This window comes from Salvelinus namaycush, chromosome 22 (genome assembly GCF_016432855.1).
Source record: "Salvelinus namaycush isolate Seneca chromosome 22, SaNama_1.0, whole genome shotgun sequence".
NCBI lineage: Eukaryota > Metazoa > Chordata > Actinopteri > Salmoniformes > Salmonidae > Salvelinus > Salvelinus namaycush.
The window spans coordinates 13,595,136-13,614,477 of record NC_052328.1 but is presented as its reverse complement, the minus strand read 5'-3'; the positions used below and the strand labels follow the sequence as shown (position 1 = coordinate 13,614,477).

General features: G+C 45.4%; 1 protein-coding gene across 6 annotated transcripts in view; it reads left to right on the top strand.

Moving 5' to 3' along the window:
* ubr2 (ubiquitin protein ligase E3 component n-recognin 2) overlaps positions 1-19,004 on the top strand; it is a 38,327-nt gene extending 19,323 nt beyond the window's left edge. For 2 of the 6 annotated variants that reach the window (XM_038960415.1, XM_038960416.1), the window contains exons 19-46: positions 13-135; positions 264-327; positions 491-615; positions 2,185-2,237; positions 2,412-2,563; positions 2,694-2,848; positions 2,986-3,088; positions 3,362-3,471; positions 3,741-3,824; positions 3,931-4,112; positions 4,277-4,476; positions 4,726-4,819; positions 5,012-5,170; positions 6,571-6,662; positions 6,836-6,911; positions 7,077-7,225; positions 8,248-8,303; positions 8,414-8,510; positions 8,679-8,746; positions 9,191-9,326; positions 9,551-9,647; positions 9,824-9,954; positions 10,878-10,986; positions 11,152-11,208; positions 13,417-13,494; positions 15,773-15,943; positions 16,790-16,891; positions 17,109-19,004. In XM_038960415.1, the coding sequence (XP_038816343.1) occupies positions 13-135; positions 264-327; positions 491-615; positions 2,185-2,237; positions 2,412-2,563; positions 2,694-2,848; positions 2,986-3,088; positions 3,362-3,471; positions 3,741-3,824; positions 3,931-4,112; positions 4,277-4,476; positions 4,726-4,819; positions 5,012-5,170; positions 6,571-6,662; positions 6,836-6,911; positions 7,077-7,225; positions 8,248-8,303; positions 8,414-8,510; positions 8,679-8,746; positions 9,191-9,326; positions 9,551-9,647; positions 9,824-9,954; positions 10,878-10,986; positions 11,152-11,208; positions 13,417-13,494; positions 15,773-15,943; positions 16,790-16,891; positions 17,109-17,250 (3,165 nt within the window). In that variant the 3' untranslated portion in view covers positions 17,251-19,004. Of the gene's footprint in view, positions 1-12; positions 136-263; positions 328-490; positions 616-2,184; positions 2,238-2,411; positions 2,564-2,693; positions 2,902-2,985; positions 3,089-3,361; positions 3,472-3,740; positions 3,825-3,930; positions 4,113-4,276; positions 4,477-4,725; positions 4,820-5,011; positions 5,171-6,570; positions 6,663-6,835; positions 6,912-7,076; positions 7,226-8,247; positions 8,304-8,413; positions 8,511-8,678; positions 8,747-9,190; positions 9,327-9,550; positions 9,648-9,823; positions 9,955-10,877; positions 10,987-11,151; positions 11,209-13,416; positions 13,495-15,772; positions 15,944-16,789; positions 16,892-17,108 lie in introns of those variants that run through there. The other 4 variants (XM_038960417.1, XM_038960418.1, XR_005472126.1 and 1 more) reach the window with 4 other exon arrangements.
* Positions 19,005-19,342: the final 338 nt, after the last annotated feature.

Genomic DNA, 19,342 nt, shown 5'->3' with positions numbered 1-19,342 from the left:
TGTTCACTCCAGGCCGGAGCTTCCATGATGGATCCCAACCACTTCCTGATGATAGTCCTGAGCCGCTTCGAGCTCTACCACATCTTCAGCTCCGCCGACTGCAGGAAGAGATACAACAGGGAGAACACCAACAAGGTCTGCTCTCTCACTCACAATGACAACGTCCTTTTGGCTTTTTTTACTCCGTTTGCACTCAGTTGAGGTGTGTGGCGGTGGTGTGTGTGTCCATCTCTGACCGACCTGACTCCCTACGTCTCTGTTAGGACGTGGTCCAGCAGAACAACACTCTAATAGAGGAGATGCTGCATCTCATCATGATGGTTGTGGGTGAGTGCTCCACTATCCTACCGCTCACTAGGACTTGTTGCCTGGGGTGGGGTTGGGTGGTGTGTGTTTCATCATGTTTGTGTACTCGGAGCCTCTGTTTGACTTTCCTTATGTTAACGACGGCGGTGGAGTACCTGATGGGTTTGCACGCTTGTTGTCTCAGGTGAGCGTTTTGAGGCTGGCGTCGGCCAGGTGGAAGGCTGTGACGAGATCAAGAGGGAGATCATTCACCAGCTGTGTATCAGACCCATGGCCCACAGCGAGCTGGTCAAGGCCCTGCCTGAGAACGTAAGGCCTTGCTCCGCTTTCTGCCCCTTTCTCTCTCTTCCGTCTTTACGTCTCCCTCTCTCTTGCTATCTTTTTCTCTATCTTAGTCTATCTGTTAGCAAGGGTTCAAGTTCTCCATCACTGTGACGTATGAGATTTGAATAAAAAGGTTTGTTTTTGGGGGGGGGGTTATTATTTTGGGGTAAAAAAACACTCCAGGCCACACTCGAATGTCTAAAACAATAGAAAGTATGTAGAAACGGCCCTTTTTTTCTGGGCCGCAAATGATTCTGACAAACCGATTGGTCTTAAAAAAGATAAGTGCGGCCAAAAGTTTTCTAGACAATCTGAGATCGACTTAAGTTTCAGTCATGGGATTTTTTAGTTTGTTGCTTTAACCCCTGTGTTATTTTGTCTATCTGTTTCTCTCCTTTCCTTCTTGCTCTCTCTTACTATATTTCTCTCACTCTTTCTCACCTTCTCTCGCTCTCCCTCACTCCTTTTTGCACCACACATAAGTTCATGCTGACTGCCCGACTGCAGTTTTCACTTGGAATATCTTGTAACGAGTCATAGCCAACGATATTTAACTAGTGACATAAGCTGTCGTGGCATCTGCTTTGATCGCTCCCATTTCCCATGATCTACACACCATCTGGAGCTTTGGATGAGACTTTTTAACTGTGTGGAATAATAGTGTATCTCTTTGACTACCCTGACACCTAGTGGTGAGCCTAGGCAGTGCAGAAGAGGTGCAAACACTAGTCTAACTAAAATTGTGCGTAATTTGGTCATATGTTTACATAGTCTGTCCACAAGAGATTAAGTAGCCTTGCACAAACTTTGGCTTAGCTGGGACGCAGGTCAGCCTATCCTGTTTCTGTAGCGCGAGTCAGCTTGATGTATAAGTGTAGACTTTACTGTGAAATGCTTACTTACAAGCCCTTAACCAACAGTGCAGTTCAAGAAGAGTTAAGAAAATATTTACCAAATAAACTAAAGTTAAAAAATAAAAAAAAGTAATAATTTGTACTTGTAGGTAAGGGTGAAGTGATTATATGTATAGATAATAAACAGCGAGTAGCAGCAGTGTACAAAACAAATGGAGGGGTCAATGTAATAGTCCGGTGGCCATTTTATTAATTGTTCAGCAGTCTTATGGCTTGGGGGTAGAAGCTGTTAAGGAGCCTTTTGGTCCCAGACTTGGCGCTCCGATACCGCTTGCCGTGCGGTAGCAGAGAAAACAGTCTAACTTGGGTGACTGGAGTCTCTGACAATTTTATGGGCTTTCCTCTGACACCGCCTATTATTATTTAGGTCCTGGATGGCAGGAAGCTTGGCCCCAGTGATGCACTGGGCCGTACGTACTAGCCTCTAGCGCCTTACGTTCAGATGCCGAGCAGTTTCCATACCAGGCGGTGATGCAACCGGTCAGGATGCTCTCGATGGTGCAGCTGTAGAACTTTTTGAGGATCTGGGGACCCATGCCAAATCTTTTCAGTCTCTTGAGGGGGAAAAGGTTTTGTCGTGCCCTCTTCACGACGGTCTTGGTGTGTTTGGAGAGAGGTTGAACTGTTCTCCCTTCCTTAGGAGAACAAGGAGACTGGTATGGAGAGGGTGATCGACTGTGTTGCTTCGTTTAAGTAAGTCGCTTTCTCTAGTTTGTTACATGACGTTTAAACTGACCACCCAGATTGTTAATGTGAAAGAGTTTGTTCCTGATGACTTGGCTGAATAAAGACAATTAGATATGTATGATGCGCCCATTGGGTCTAGTTATGTGAGATGTTGGTCACTCGTGTCCTTTTTACCCACAGGAAGCCTGGCGTGACAGGCAGAGGGCTGTATGAGCTCAGGCCAGAGTGTGCCAAGCAGTTCAACCTCTACTTCCACCACTACTCCCGAGCTGACCAGTCCAAGGCAGAGGAAGCCCAGAGAAAGCTGAAGCGACAGAATGGAGAGGACATGGGTAAAGAGTCTCAGAGAAACCCTCGCCTTTATATACATGACGCACATCTTTAAATGGAATTGATTATGTAACTATTGTGGTGATTGGTTGTGGTCTTTCAGCTGTCTATCAAGTAATCCGTTTGTTGTAGCCCTGCCTCCTCCGATGCTGCCCCCGTTCTCCCCGCTGTTTGCCAGCCTGGTGAACATTCTGCAGTGTGATGTGCTGCTTGGGATGCTGGGAGCCGTGCTGCAGTGGGCCGTGGAGCCCAGCGGAGGGCACTGGTCAGAGTCCATGCTGCAGAGGGTGAGGGAGACCAGGACCGCACTGTGCGTGCGCTCGCGTGTGTTAGAGAAAGTGTGCGTGTTCCAGTGTCGTACTATGCTTATTTGTAGGCACATTAGAGGCCTCTCTGTCCATAACGTGTGTGTGTCTCTCTCCAGGTGCTCCACCTGATAGGCACGGGTCTGCTGGAGGAACAGCAGCAGTTGAAGAACAGCAGTGAAGACCACGACGTCTCTTTCAACTTCACCCTCAAAATCTCCCGTGAGTCAGTCCCTCTTAGCCTGGGTACCAGTCCGAGTTATCGTTAGCCTGAAATCCAGGACCTGTTTTGCTAACTCTCTCTCTCACTCTGAAACTGTAAAACTGAGAGAGGAGAGCTGAAAAATAGAAATCTTAGTAATGTTGCTCAAAATAATCTGGGTCATTCAAACGGTCAGACGTGACACTGTGCAGGTATTCATTTTTTTGGGGGCAACATTAGTTTGATTTCCATTACTTTTTATCTACTGTATTTAACTGCTGTGTGTGTCCTAGGACCAGGGGAAGCCCCCAGTAACACAGCCAGTGTCCTGGCCCTCTTAGAGAACCTACAGAACGCCCCTCACCTGGAGGTCCACAAGGACATGATCCGCTGGATCCTCAAGGTGGGTCAACATTATTACAACCTCCCCTACCAATGCAACTCTCAACTCTCATAGAAAGACACCGTACCCAAGTGTTTCAGTTGGTACACTGCAATATTGTACATGCCATGGCCACCAGGAGGCAGCATAGGACAGCGTGCAACTAGTGGTCCCTCGAGACAAATGCATATCCAAAAGGACTTCTGTCAGACAAAATAGGAAGATATGTTCTCGTGTTTATATTGATGTCTCACTTTTTGATGAGGTAATAGTATTGTGTCACTGTGCAGATGGTGGCCAGCATTAAGACGATGCGGGAGCTGACTGCCTCCACCTATACGGTGACCGCCAGCGGGAGTCACGGTCAGGAAGAGGTGGGTCGAGCACATCTAAGAGGAGATGCACCTAGATGGCATTTTATTTGGTTTCTCGTGAATTTAATAGACAAATATATGGCGTCTGTGTCTTCCCTTCCTGCAGATGGTGTGTGACAAGGACAAGGCGGAGAGGAAGAGGAAGGCGGAGATGGCTCGCCTGCGCAGGGAGAAGATCATGGCCCAGATGTCAGAGATGCAGAGACACTTTATCAACGAGAACAAGGAACTCTTCCAGCAGAGTCTAGAGGAGCTGGATGCCTCCACCTCTACCTCACTGGAGCACAGGTACTGACAACACACACACACACACACACACACACACACACACACACACACACACACACACCCCACCACACAAACACACTTGTATTTCACCACCCAATCCCTACTCTACACTCAATCAAGCTCTATAAGCTGTCTCTCACCTGCCCCCCCTTTCTCTCCTGCAGCCCCACTTCATCAGACGCAGCCCTGGTGTGTGTGGGTCCCAGGAGGTCTCGTCCCAGGGAGAAGAGGCAGGTGGTGACGTGTATCCTGTGCCAGGAGGAGCAGGAGATCAGGGCTGACAGCAAGGCCATGGTGCTGGCTGCCTTCGTCCAGCGCTCCACCGTCATGTCCAAGAACCGCAAGAGACCGCCGCACGACCCCGGTGAGAGAAAGAGACTGGAGGGCACAAAGATGGGTAGAATTTGCCCTTAGGTACAGATCTAGGATCAGCTTACCTTCCCTCAAGTCCTAATCTTAACTATTGGGGGGGGGGTTAAACTGACCTTAGATCAGTGTCAAGAAGCAACTTCATCCTATCCCCTAGACCACAGATTGAAGGATGTATAGTCTTTGTGTTTTGTCTGTGAATGATCTACTAGCATTGCTTGACTTACCTGCTTGTGTTTTCCAGAGCATTACGACCCTCTCTTCATGCACCCTGACCTGTCGTTTGGCACACACACAGGCAGCTGTGGCCACATCATGCACTCTCACTGTTGGCAGAGGTGAGCCAGACTCGGGGTTCTACAACAACCTGGGCAGCGCTGGGGCAGGGCAGTATGACACATACAGGGGGTTGTGTTAAATGGAACGTTTGGATCTTGAGGATTCAGTGGGCCTGTGGAGTTGACTGTTGGTTGGGTTTAAAACTCAATAGTTGTCGTCTCCTGTGTGTGTGTGTGTGTGTGTGTGTACAGGTATTTTGAGGCGGTGCAGGCCAAGGAGCAGCGGCGTCAACAGCGACTGCGCGTCCACACCAGCTACGATGTGGGGAACGGGGAGTTCCTGTGTCCGCTGTGCGAGTGCCTCAGTAACACTGTCATTCCACTGCTCCCCGGCACCAAGGGCTCCAACAGGTACCCAATCACACTATATCATAATAATATATGCCTTTTAGCAGTCGCTTTTACCCAAAGCGACTTGGTCATGCTGCATACATTTAACTTACGGGTGAACCCTCTATCCTAGCGTTGCAAGCGCCAACTCCGCTACAGAGGACACGCGCGCGTTAATTTGGTGTGCATCTCTCATAGTCTAATTTGGTTTGCTTTCCATTATCTGTGCTCATCTGAAAATGATGGATAAGTGAATGCAGATAGTGAATTCTCAATGGGAATTTGCTTTCACCCGTCCAGTTCCTTCAGATCGGTGCAGATGAAGGGGACGAGAGGAATCCGCTTAAGACTACTGGGATGCAGGAAACCACACTTGACTGGTACAGGGTCACAGTGACCACACACTGATTAGCGGTTGATACAAGATGAACCCACTCTGGTCCCTCGCCTCTCATTCACCTCCAACCAGTCCACCCCCCCCAATTAAACCAGTGTAATTCCTTTCAAGAGTTCTGATGTCAACAGTACCACTCCTCTCACGCGAGGTCAAGGCTCACTCGGCACTAACGCTCAGTCGTCACCTCCACAACTACACAGAGGTCATTCAGATCGTTTACACTTTCACATAGAGAACGCTGAGAAAAGGTTTCAAGAGAAGACCATGCTAGCAAATGTATGTGTTCGTTCTTTTTATACAATTCAGGTCATTATTGTTAAATAAAATATGTTCTGAATGACTTACCTGGTTAAATAAATATTATTCAAAGAATGGTTCTGATGCATGTACAAAACATTAGGAACACCTGCTCTTTCCATGACGTAGACTGACCAGGTGAATCCAGGTAAAAGCTATGATCCCTTATTAATGTAACTTGTTAAATCCACTTCAATCAGTGTAGATGAAAAAGAGACAGGTTAAAGAAGGATTTTTAAGCCTTGAGACAATTGAGACATGGCTTGGTTATGTGTGCCATTCAGAGGGTGAATGGGCAGGACAAAAGATTGAAGTGCCTTTGAACGGGGTATGGTAGTAGGTGCCAGGCGCGCTAGTTTGTGTCAAGAACTGCAACGCTGCTGAGTTTTTCATGCTCAACAGTTTACCGTATGTATCAAGGAAGGTCCACCACCCAAAGGACATCTGGCCAACTTGACAGCTGTGGGAAGCATTGGAGTCCACATGGGCCAGCATCCCTGTGGAACGCTTTCGACACCTTGTAGAGTCCATGCCCACGACCCAAAGGGGGTGCAATGCAATAATAAGGTGTTCCTAGCATTTTGTAAACTCGGTGTAAACCAACAGCCTTGTTATTAGCATGCCAAATGAAGAAGCAATGGCCAGCCCATATTTATATGCTTCTCCAGAAGTGTGACAATGAGTAGGTCAGTCCACTGACCAGTCGCCTTCTCTTTCCTCTCTCCAGTTGTGAGCAGCCTGGTCTTGGTCAGTGGCTAAAGATCAGTGGTCAGCAGATCAAGGCCATGCACTCTGCCCACAGGAAACTCCAGCCCGTCGGTGAGTTCCTTCCCGCGCAGATCATTCTCATCATCGCACGACCCATTCATACGTTCAACGTAACACATTAGAGGTCACTGTATATCAGCATTGAGATGAAAGTGTTTCTGAGGTGATATACGACAGAATGTGTCTATGCGTTCACGTTATGTCACTAACCTGTGTGTGTGTAGGTGTTGACGCTGTTGAAGAGATGGTAGAAGAGGGGTGCCCTGCCCCTGAGAGTTTTAGAATAGACTACACGCCCATGTAAGTGACTGCTCATGACTGACACTGTAACCCATTTTATGAGAGAAAGATACTTTTTGGGCTCCGGGCAGTTGACAATGGCTTAAAGAGTAAACCAAGACATCTTTGGGTTAGTTCGATTGGCTTCCTCTGATTTTGATGTTGTTCACGTACCCGTCTCTTCAGGAGTCCTTACTCCAGCACCATAAAGGAGATGCTGACGACGTTTGGGACGGCGACCTACAAAGTTGGCCTTAAGGTGCACCCCAACGAGCAGGACCCCCGTGTGCCCATCATGTGCTGGGGCAGCTGTGCCTACACCATCCAGTCTATCGGTAATACACACACACACAGACAGAAAAACAAAGATGATTGACAAGAATTCGAGAACCAACATAGTTTGACCTCACTAAGGTACGTGGGACGCTAGCGTCCCACCTGGCCAACATCCAGTGAAATTGCAGAGCGCCAAATTCAAAAACAGAAATACTCATAAGAATTCATAAAACATACAAGTGTTATACATAGGTTTAAAGATTAACTTCTTGTTAATCCAACCACGGTGTCAGATTTCAAAAAGGCTTTACGGCGAAAGCATACCATGCGATTATCTGAGAACAGCGCCCAGCAGACAAATCATTACAAACAGTAACCAGCCAAGTAGAAGAGTTACACAAGTCAGAAATGGAGATAAAATGAATCACTTACCTTTGATGATCTTCATATGGTTGCGCTCAGAAGACATTCATTTACTCAATAAATGTTCGTTTTGCTCGATAAAGTCTCTCTTTATATCCAAAAACCTCAGTTTTGTTCGCGTTTTCTTCAGTAATCCACAGGCTCAAACGCAGACGAAAAATCCAAATAGTATCCGTAAAGTTCGTAGAAACATGTCAAACGATGTTTATAATCATACCTACGGTTGTTTTTAGCCTAAATAATCGATAATATTTCAACCGGACAATAACGTCGTCAATATAAAAGGTAAACAAGAAAGGCGAGCTCTCGGTCGCGCGCATGAAAAAGCTCTGTGACACTGTAGGGTCCAGTCATTCAGACTGGTCTTACTCCCTCATTTTTCAGAATACAAGTCTGAAACAATTTCTAAAGACTGTTGACATCTAGTGGAAGGCATAGGAAGTGCAATTTGAGTCCTAAGTCAATGGATACTGTAAAGGCATTCAATAGAAAACTACAAAAATAAAAAAAAAATCCTACTTCCTGGATGGATTTTTCTCAGGTTTTCGCCTGCCAAATCAGTTCAATTAATATGTTGCTGAGAATGGTCCACAGATGTCCAAACACAACATTTGTTTCTCTCATTGTGATGTTCAATGTTTCTTCTTTCATTTTGCAGAGCGACTGTTGGTGGACGAGGAGAAGCCTTTATTTGGAAGTTTACCTTGCAGACAGGTAAACGACGACAACCTCTCCTTCTAACCTATGAGTCACTGGACTTCTAGGAAGTAGTGTTATGCGGAGAGGTGCTGAGACATATTTGACACCGGTGTTTGTGTGTGCAGGATGACTGCCTGAGCTCCCTGGCCAGGTTTGGCTCAGCGTGTTGGACTGCAGCCTCTCAGCCCTCCGTGCAGGGCCACTACATCAGACTGGTAGCAGGTAGGACAGACACTGTCGACGGGCACCTGCAGGGCCAATTTGCTGGTCTTTACAGTGCCTGAATTCAAATTCACATGTTGTGTTAATGTTGACTATGTTGAGGCTTTTTTTTGGTCTAGGCATTTGAGTTGTATAGTTTTATTGATGGGGTGTGTGTGTTTTGTGTAGCATTGATTCCAGACCCCCAGGTGGAGACCTCTCCCTGTATCCTGGACATAGACATGTTGCACCTTCTGGTGAGTCCCCGTCTATCAGACGTACAGAACCAGCCAAAAGTTTGGACACACCTACTCATTCAAGGGTTTTTCTTTATTTTTACTATTTTATATTTTCTACATTGTAGAATAATAGTGAAGACAAGATCATAAACCAATTGTTGACTCTGACCATAAAACATTAATAATGTTTACATACTGCTATAGTCATTTCATATGTATATACTGTATTTTAGTCAATGCCACTCTGACAATGCTCGTTCTGATATTTATATATTAATTCCATTATTTAATTTTTAGATTTGTGTGTGTCGTTGTAAATTGTTACATATTATTGCACTGTTGGAGCTAGGAACACAAGCATTTCGCTACACCCGCAATAACATCTGCTAAATATGTGTATGTGAGCAATAAAATGTGATTTTTGTGTATAAGTGTTAAGTCAATACCCAACCCCTCTCTCAGGTGAGTGTGGTGCTGTCTTACGGGTCGGTCCATTCCCAGGACTCTTCAGGGCTGAGCGTAGACGCTGTCCAGCTGCACTTCTTCCACCTCATCACTGTGGCTCACATGGTCCAGATGCTGCTCACGTCAGGCCCAGGTAAGGAGAGAGAGCACCCTACACCTGGACAGGGTGCGTGTGTGTATGTGGAAATGTGTCTGCATGCATATTAAAGCTCTCTCAACCCCAGCTAAAATCTTACCTTTTGGATAGTTGAGGAGAGGGTACTTACGAGTCGTCGAAGTTAACCGCTGTCAAACATGAAACGTGTTTGTACGGCGTAGAGAAAGGACCAAACATATATACGTTGTGTGTGTCAACAGAGGAGGTGACCATGGAGCAGGAGAGTGGGGGAGCAGAGAGGGAAGAGGAGGAGGACATCTGTGCTCTCTACAACACCCTCAGAACACACCTGGGAAGGTGAGGCGACACTGACTCTGTAGCTATGACACGTTGCCGTGAACCCCCTCCAGACTACACCCTCGTCTACCCTATCCACCAAGCAGCCAGCTTTTCCCCCAGTATTGTCGCGGTAATGCGTGCGTTGTGCTTGAACCATGCTGTGAGTGATTTTTCTAATGTGTGTGTGGTGACAGTTCCCTGCCTGAGGTGGGCTCTGGTTGGCACCTGTGGCGTTGCGTGAAGACTGGCATCTTGCCCTACCTGAGAGGAGCTGCACTCTTCTTCCACCACCTTAACGGGGTTCCTACGCCCCCAGAGCTGCATGGTAACTACAACATGGATACGCACACACACAGGGCTGGCACGCTAATTGTATAATCGTGTAACCAATGATTATGGGTGAAGACCGTGAATAAGAGCTGCCATAACCCTTCAATCCTTTCATTTGAAATAATATTTGACGCAATGGCAGTAGTGTAAAAGAATGATAATCTGTCTAGATATCCAACTGTCTCCATTTCCTCCCAACGTACGCTCTCCTTCAGAAATGCACTCTCTTTGACGCTGTAGCCAGTATTATCTGTACCAGCTACAGTAGGAATAATTCTCTGGTTTGTAAAGGTGTTAAAAAGATGCTGAAATCTGACCTGAATCACCACTGTCTGCTTGGTGAGTGTGGGACATTTTATAAGCGAAAGTGAATCGTCAATGTTATAAAAACCGAAGTTCGCGAACGTTAAGGGCTCGATTCAATCCATATCGCCAAAGTTCAGCACTATAGCGCGCTTGGAATTTTAAATGTAATTTCCGATTGAGCCGACATGCAGTATTTACCATGAAAAGAGTCTCCCTGTGAATGCGGGAACATTGCCTTTAAATTTCAATCGCGCTATTGCACTGAACTTCGGCTGTATGGATTGAATCGAGAGCCAAGTCTGTAGGCGTGACCCAAAGGCATGACCACTGCGTGATAGATTGTTTACTCCGGTTGCTAGGCAACACACCACAAGTGGGCCACTGCTACAGCAGCAGAGAGGGGAGAGAGGAGAGACAATTAGTGCGTGCTTTTAATTTAGCAGTTTGAACAGTTATAACGGTGATTGTGGTTATTCCATGATAGGCACAGCCTTACACTTATATTCAAGTGTGTGTATCTCTCACACACTTTTACACTCTTACTGATTTTTGAACACGTACACTGTACCAAACGGAGCCATGCTGTTGATGTTCACTCTGTGTCTCTTCTAGCTCTGTGTCCTGGTCAGTGGGAGGTGCTGTGTGGATACCTCAGTCTGCCCTCCAACTTGCTTCAGCTTTACCACAGTCAAAAGGAGCTACTAGAGCCCTTACTGCACGGGTAAGAGTCTCCTTTGCTCGCGCCAGTAACCTGTCTTTTCTCCTCTTGTATCCTCTGAATGGTTCAGAAGTGCCAGCTGCATGACTGATTGATGTACTGTATATCATAGTCACACTGATGGGGGAAAGTTTATTTCATTTAGCATCTTGTCCTCCTGTCCTGTAGGTGGTGCTCTCACCCAGGTGTACGACAGACCCTCCAGGGAGGTGGCGTTCTCGTGAGGTCAGTGCTGCTATTTTACTGTGATATGATGGGTTGAAGACTCTGATTACTTAGGTTGGATATTGGTATAATATGTGGTACAGTGTTAATTTTGGCAGCTATTTTCGTTTTAGTCTTTATGACTAAAATACATTTGTCATGTCAGACTTAGTTTCAGTCGACCAAAACTCTAGACAATTTTAGTGTAGTTTTAGCCAGTCATGTTAGTCGCATATTAGTCAATGCATTTTATTTCATGAAATAAATAATAATGACCTTTTTTACTTCCATCATATGCACATTAAAGGTATTATGGCTAACTTTGCTTCCCCTTGAGGAAGCTAGGCGAATAACCACTCGCCCTCCTCCCCCGCATCCCATTTCCCGGCAACATGGTGGAGATTCGCCCTGGAGTCTTTACTTTTAGTTTTATCCACCAGCTTCAAACAGCTGAAAATATGATATTTGTATTTATTGAACACATTTTAGATTGTGCAGTGATTCTCTACACTCAAGTGCTTGTTTTCTCACAAAAACTGAAATTGAGTGAACAGTGTAGAATTTAAGTAACCAGGAAATGGCAGAGTGATTTCTACATGTTGGACGCCTGCCATTTTCAGCTTATGCTCAAGGAGAAGATCAAATCAAAATAAAATGTTATTCTTTACATGCTTTGTAAAAAAACAGTGCAGAGAAAGAAAATGGAGAAATAATAGAAAAGTAAAACACGTAAAAATAGATACGCAATGAGTAACGATAACTTGGCTATATACAAGGAGTACCGGTACCGAGTTGATGTGCAGGGGTACAAGGTAGATATGTTCAAATACTGTAGCCAGGAATAAAGTGGCGGATAGTAAACAGTAGCAGCAGTGTATGTGATGAGTTATTCTGAGTAGCTATTTGGTTAACTATTTAGGAGGCTTATGGCTTGGGTGTAGAAGCTGTTCAGGGTCCTGTTGGTTCCAGATTTGATACATCGGTACCACTTGCCGTGTGGTAGCAGAGAGAAACGTGACTTGGGTGGCTGGAGTCTTTGAAAATGTTTAGGGCCTTCCTCTGACACCGCCTGCTATAGAGGTCCTCGATAGCAGGGAGCTCGGCCCCAGTGACGTACTGGGATGTCCGCACTACCCAAGCAGTTGCCATACCAAGCGGTGATGCAGCCAGTCAAGATACTCTGTGGTGCAGCTGTATAACTTTTTGAAGATCTGCAGGCCTATGACAAATCTTTTCAGCCTCCCGAGGGAAAAGAGGCGTTGTCGTGCCCTCTTCACGACTGTGTTGGTCTGTTTGGACCCACTACAGCCCCGTCGATGTTAATGGGGGCCTGTTCGGCCTGCCTTTTCCTGTAGTCCACAATCCGCTCGTGGACTCTCCCTCAATGTCTTGCTGATTTGTAGTGTTGGAGCCGTGCACGGCCACGCAGTCGTGGTTGAACAGGGAGTACAGGATGGGGATATATGCACGCACTCCTGAGGGGCCCCCGTGTTGAGGGTCAGCGTTGCAGATGTGTTGTTGCCTACCCTCACCACCTGGGGGCGTTCCATCAGGAAGTCAAGGATCCAGTTGCAGAGGATTGACCACGCCGTTGATTCCCTTAGAGGGGAACATCTGAGCTTTCCAACATTGCCAGAAATGTTACTTTACTCCTAATATTCAGCGAATACTGTAGCATTCATAGGTCCAATTGGGAAAAAACTGCACGCATATTTGCGGAACGCGACAAGACAGATGAGTAAAAGAGCACGTAGGAAAATAGTTGACATGATCAATGCAAAAATAGCCTACATGAAAGTAAGACAGAGTTAACATTGTTCTGCGTATCATATCAAAAGATTGACGAGTGACTGAAGTGACCGCCCGGGAGCTGTGTGGGAGAGCAGATCAGCTCAATCAGACCACGCACCTGAAAGACGTTACTTATGCCAATGAGAGGATGGCATTAAACATTCTGCAAAAGCATGCATGCTTATGATTGGACAAAACGGATGAATAGGAGCTTCATGTCGAATTGAATGTCCTTAAGTCTCGCAAGGAATTCTCGTAACACATTCATGGCATCTCGTTAACGGCAGGAAAAATGTTGACCAATATTTTTCGTCATAGTTATTGTTGACGAAATTAACACTGGTGTGGTCGAGTTTTTTTTTATTTTTTAGAACGGTACAGAATTTGTTGTTGATAATGTTAAGAGCTCTAGGGCTGACCAATTCTTCCTCTGTTCAGTTTCCCTCGGGAGTCCAACAGCCTGATTGACCTCCCAGATGACTACAGTGCCCTCATAAACCAAGCATCCAGCTTCACGTGAGTGCCCAGCGAACAACTGTCATTGGTGCATCAGAGATGTCATAGCATAGCCTTGCAAAATTACAATCGGGAGCAATTGGATGTCATTGCTCTCCTTCCTGTCCTATGGAAGACCTTTTAGAGTGAATGTTTAATACAGTTGCGGTCAAATATATAGGACCTATTGCACTTTTCTTAAATCATTCCCTATTTCTTCTCAAATAAGTTGAAATTGAAAACTGTAGGTCTCCACACCTTATTGGATTTTCAACATTGCAGAACCAATTTAATTTTTTATAAACTTAAGTTTACAATTAATCATTTAGAAAATAGACAAATTGCAGGGACAAAATGATTGGCACCCTGGTGCTAGTATTTGGTTGCACAGCCTTAGGCCAAGATAACTGCCGACAAATGCTTCTTGTAGCCATCATTGAGCTTGCTGTACCTTTTCTACTGGCAATTTGGCCCACTCTTCAGCAGCAAACTGCTCTAAATCATCAGTGTTTGAGGGGTGAAATACAGGTGGGAAATACACGTTTTAAATAGATTGGTCAAAAGAATAGACAACTCTCAACTGTTGTCTGTTCTTTAAACCAATCTAATTTAAAACGTGTATTTTTCCCTATATAGACACACCCTATGCGTCAATCTGAATCACTTCCATAACCTATGAGAGCTGAGAACAGCAGTTGGTGGAAGGCACCCCTCAAACACTGATGATTTGTTTGAGTTTGGGACAGCCCTAGTAATGTTTAAATACATTGCTGTAATAATTTCATTAAACAGTGTTAGTTTCATCAGCTGTTTTACAACATGATATAAAACACAGCAAAAACAGAATTTTGACTGCATTGGGCCTTTAAGAAATGTGCAAGGGTGCCAATATACACGACATGGGCAAAATGATATGGACATCTGCTCATTGAACCTCCACATTCCAATATCATGAGCATTAATACGGAGTTGGTCCCTCCTTTGCTGCTATAACAGCCTCCACTTTTATGGGAAGGCTTTCCACTAAATGTTGGAACATTGCTGCGGGGATTTGCTTCCATTCAGCCGCGAGCATTAGTGAGGTCGGGCACTGACATTGGGTGATTAGGTCTGGCTCACAGTCGGCGTTCCAATTCATCCCAAAGGTGTTTGATGGGGTTGAAGTCAGGGCTCTGTGCAGGCCAGTCAAGTTCTTCCACACTGATCTCAACAAACCATTTCTATATGGACCTCGCTTTGTTCATGGGGGCAGCTCCAGACCATTTTTCCTCCTCCACCAAACTTTACAGTTGGCACTATGCATTGGGGCAGGTAGCGTTCTCCTGGCATCCGCCAAACCCAAAATCGTCTGTCGGACTGCCAGATGGTGAATGTGGTCCTCCGGTGGGGCTCAGTTGGCAGAGCATGGCACTTGCAACATCAGGGTTGTGGGTTTGATTCCCATGGGAGACCAGTATGAAAAAATACAAAAATGTATACTCTCACTATTGTAAGTCAAATTTTATTTCACATGCACCGAATACAACAGCTGTAGACCTTACTGTGAAATATTTACTAAATAAACTAAAGTAAACAATAAAATAAAAAGTAACACAATAAATAATATCGAGGCTATATACAGGGGGTACTGGTACTGAGTCAATGTGTGGGGGTACAGATTAGTCAAATGTGTACAGTTGGGGTACAGTGACTGGATAAGAGTGTCTGCTAAATGACTAAAATGTAAATGAATCGTGATTCATCACTCCAGAGAACGCGTTTCCACCGCTCCAGAGTCCAATGGCGGCGAGCTTTACAACACTCCAACCAACACTTGGCGTTGCGCATGGTGATCTTCGGCTTGTGTGCGGCTGCTCGGCCATGGAAACCCATTTCTTGAAGCTTCCGACAAACAGTTCTCCCGTGCGCTAAAACACACGGCGGTCCCATTCTGTGAGCTTGTGTGGCCTACCACTTTGCGGCTGAGCAGTTGTTGCTCCTATACATTTCCACTTCACATTAATGGCGCTTACAGTTGACGGGGGCAGCTCTAGCCGGGCAGACATTTGACTCACTGACTTGTTGGAAAGGTGGCATCCTATGACTGTGCCACGTTGAAAGTCACTGAGCTCTTCAGTATAGGACATTCTATTGCCAATCTTTGTCTATGGAGATTGAATGGCTGTGTGCTCGATTTTATACACCTGTGTGGCTGAAATAGCCGAACCCCTTCAAAATGAGTGGATATCTACATACCTTTTGGCCATGTAGTGTATTTGGCCCCAACTGTGTGTTTATGCTCTCCTCGCTCTCGCCCCAGGTGCCCTAAGTCGGGTGGGGATAAGTCCCGTGCGCCCACCCTGTGCCTGGTGTGTGGTTCCATGCTGTGTTCTCAGAGCTACTGCTGCCAGACAGAGCTAGATGGAGAGGACGTGGGAGCCTGCACCGCGCACACCTTCGCCTGCGGAGCTGGAGTAGGCATCTTCCTCAGGTACAGACCCGTGTGTGTGCGCCTGTATACAATGGGGTCTGGAATTATTGGATGCATTGATAAAGACTGTATAAAGTAAATAACACTGAGCTATATTGTATGCCCAAAAAATATATACACGTTATTGTATACTTATACATTTGCTCAGAGAATGAATTTCTTTAACAAGTAATACTAAAAAATAAATCTGAAAGATGATTGGATCCCCTGTTTTCAGTACTCTAGCACCCTCCCCTGGCGAGGATAACAACACAGAGCCTTTTTCTAAAATGTTTTCTGAGTTGGAGAACACATTGGGAGGGATCTGAGACCATTCCTCCATACAGAATCTTTCCTGATCCTCGATATCCTTCGGTCTGCTCTGTTCAATTCAAACCACAGGTTTTCAATGGGGTTCAAGTCTGGAGACTGAGATGGCCATTGCAAAATGTTAATTTTGTGGTCAATTAACCATTTCTTTGTGGATTTTGATGTGTGCTTGGGGTTATTGTCTTGCTGGAAGATCCACTTGCGGCCAAGTTTCAGCCTCCTGGCAGAGGAACCAGGTGTTTGGCTAAAATGTCCTGGTACTGGGTAAAGGTCATGATGCTGTTGACCTTAACAAGAGTCCCAGGACCAGTGGAAGCCAAATAGCCCAATCACATCAAAGATCCCCCACCATGTTTTACAGTAGGGTTGAGTGTTTTTCTGCATATTGTTCTTTCGATGGCCAAACCCACCAGTAGTGTGCGTGGTCAAAGACCTCTATTTTCATTTCACTCCAAGCACAAAGAAATGGTTACTTGACAAAAAAAACTACGAATTCGTTCAGAGTGTGCAAGTATAATGCTATCCTTTCTGTTACAGAGTGCGAGAGAGCCAGGTTCTGTTCCTGGCTGGTAAAACTAAGGGCTGTTTCTACGCTCCTCCTTACCTGGACGACTATGGAGAGACGGACCAGGGCCTAAGGTGAACAACACTGCACATTCACTCATTACACTACAGCAGTGGTTCTCAAAATGGCTTCTCAAATGGTTGGAAGAGACACCAGCGCTCATTAGAATTCCCCAGAAGCAACTTTGAGACCCACTGCTGTAAATGTTATTGATCTGTGCTGAAAGGTGTCCAGTAGTGTGTGTTGCTGTGCTCCGCTGTTTGAAAGCCTTGCATCTCTGTGTTTATCCAGGCGGGGGAACCCATTGCACCTGTGCCGCCAGCGCTACCGCAAGATCCAGAAGCTGTGGCGCCAGCACAGCGTCACAGAGGAAATAGGGCACGCCCAGGAGGCCAACCAGACCCTGGTGGGTATCGACTGGCAGCACCTGTGATGTCATAGGTTACTATAGGTCCCACCTACCAGAGTCGGATACACCCCTTCTCCCAACATGGGGGACTCTGCACATGAGAGAGCAGCAGTATGGTGGACATGGCAACAGAGCCCCACCTCTCTCGCTCCTCCCCCTCTCCCCCTCTGTCGGGGAGTGGATGTATGTTTTTCTCCTTTTTCTTTTTGCTGTTTCTCCCTGGAAAGAATGTGTTCCTCTATTTTCTTTCTGATTTAATATAAAATATATATATATATATTATAAAGCATATAGCTGACACATCGGGCCGCCGGGGTCGGGTGCAACATGAATACTCCAGAGTATAACTTCTTTATAGGAATGTTATTTAGTTTCTGCCTATTCAAATAGGATGGAAATGATTTCTAAGGTAGATAGATGGCTGCCGTGTTGGATTGCTTTGATACTAAACATTTTGAGTAAGCACAAGGTTTTCATCCCTGCTTTTGTCAGCCAGTGACTGCTCATTTCAGAGTTTGGGCCAAAATCTCATCTGATAGGTCTATAGGGGAGGTCAGATTATGCCCTTAACAGTATTGGGGTCAATTCTATTTCAATTCCTTTGAATTTAAGTTTGAACTCAAGAGCCGAAAAATCCAAATTGAAAATAAATAGTGCTTTTCAGCTTTGAATTAGAATTTCAATTCAAGTCCTGAAATTGATTGACCCCAACGCGCTATGTGAGAGCCACTGCTGACCCATTGCAGTGTGGGGGTTACATTCTCCCCCTGCTGCAATCATTGAATACTTTCTCCAGTCTGATGGACACCCAAATACACAGTGCAGTAACACACCAGTGTTTGCGTGTTGTAACTCCCGAGGGCCTGTGTTTTGGTTTTTCAATTTGTCCGTGTGTATGTTGGCGTGCGTGTGAAATCTTTTTGCAGGTTATGTTTCTGTGCGTTTTGAATGTGTCCAGACTGTTCGTTGTCAACTATTCGTTTTTTAACACTATATTTAAGGAAACCTGATATGAGCCTTTACCACAAGGCTGTCTCTTCCTTTTGTGGTAATATGTGGTTGGTTGGAGAACCATGTATTCTCTTTAACTTTTTATCTGACGTGGATGTTGTGCATTGATGGGGTTTGTTTGTTTGTTTTGGTAATTGTTTTTGTATTGTCATTTTTTGGATCTCTGAGAAGAGTGCAGGAACATATCCCTTTAACCTTTTTTCATGTATGGACTGTGAAGTTGTCATAAGTAGGGCCTGTGGGTTTGCCTGACGACCTGACCTGGAAATCAACTCTGGACCTAGCTTTAGCCTATAAGTAAAGGCCAGAGTTGTGTTTTTGGTCAGGTCAGGTAGTCCTATCCCTAATCATAAGGTTGTCTCTGGACTGTACCATTACCACACCTACAGAGGGGGCAGCAGTGTGTGACATAACAGGTAGACTGAAATATCATCCTTAAGCTCAGAAACTTAACAGGATAATCACACGCAGGCACTTTAGAGGAACGCGCACACACACACACACACACACACACACACACACACACACACACTGCTCTCTGATGCAGGGTCTCCCTGATGCTGGGACCTGACGCTCTATAATTCTTCCTCCTATATGGCATATTCTCATGGTAACCATCCACAACCCCATTCTTCAACACACTCCCAATATCGAGGCTGCATCATTATTTTCATGTCACAGACTTGTTAATATGTTAATTATTGTATAAATGAGTACATTGTACTATATTGTAAAATGATACCTAATTAAAAAGGAAAAGGAATGCCCGAGTCTTGTCTATTTGTGAGGTGTACTTTGAATTAGTCACTAGATGATGATGGGAGGGCTGGGGGGGTAATAGATGCGGTAGAGAGATCAATCGAACTCGACCAAAACAATGGAAGTGCCTTGGCAACGCTACTCACGCGTTCCCACATGGGGGAAAGTTTCAGAATCTCCTCATACATTTAGACTATTGTGTATATATGTGTATTACACACTGTTGAGGTAAAAAATTGGGGTATAATGCTGTATGGATGTCAACCCCAATACATGTTCATGTCATCTTCACCAATCAACTGCATTACACTTAAAAACAGCTTCAAGACTTAAGTAGCACAACTGA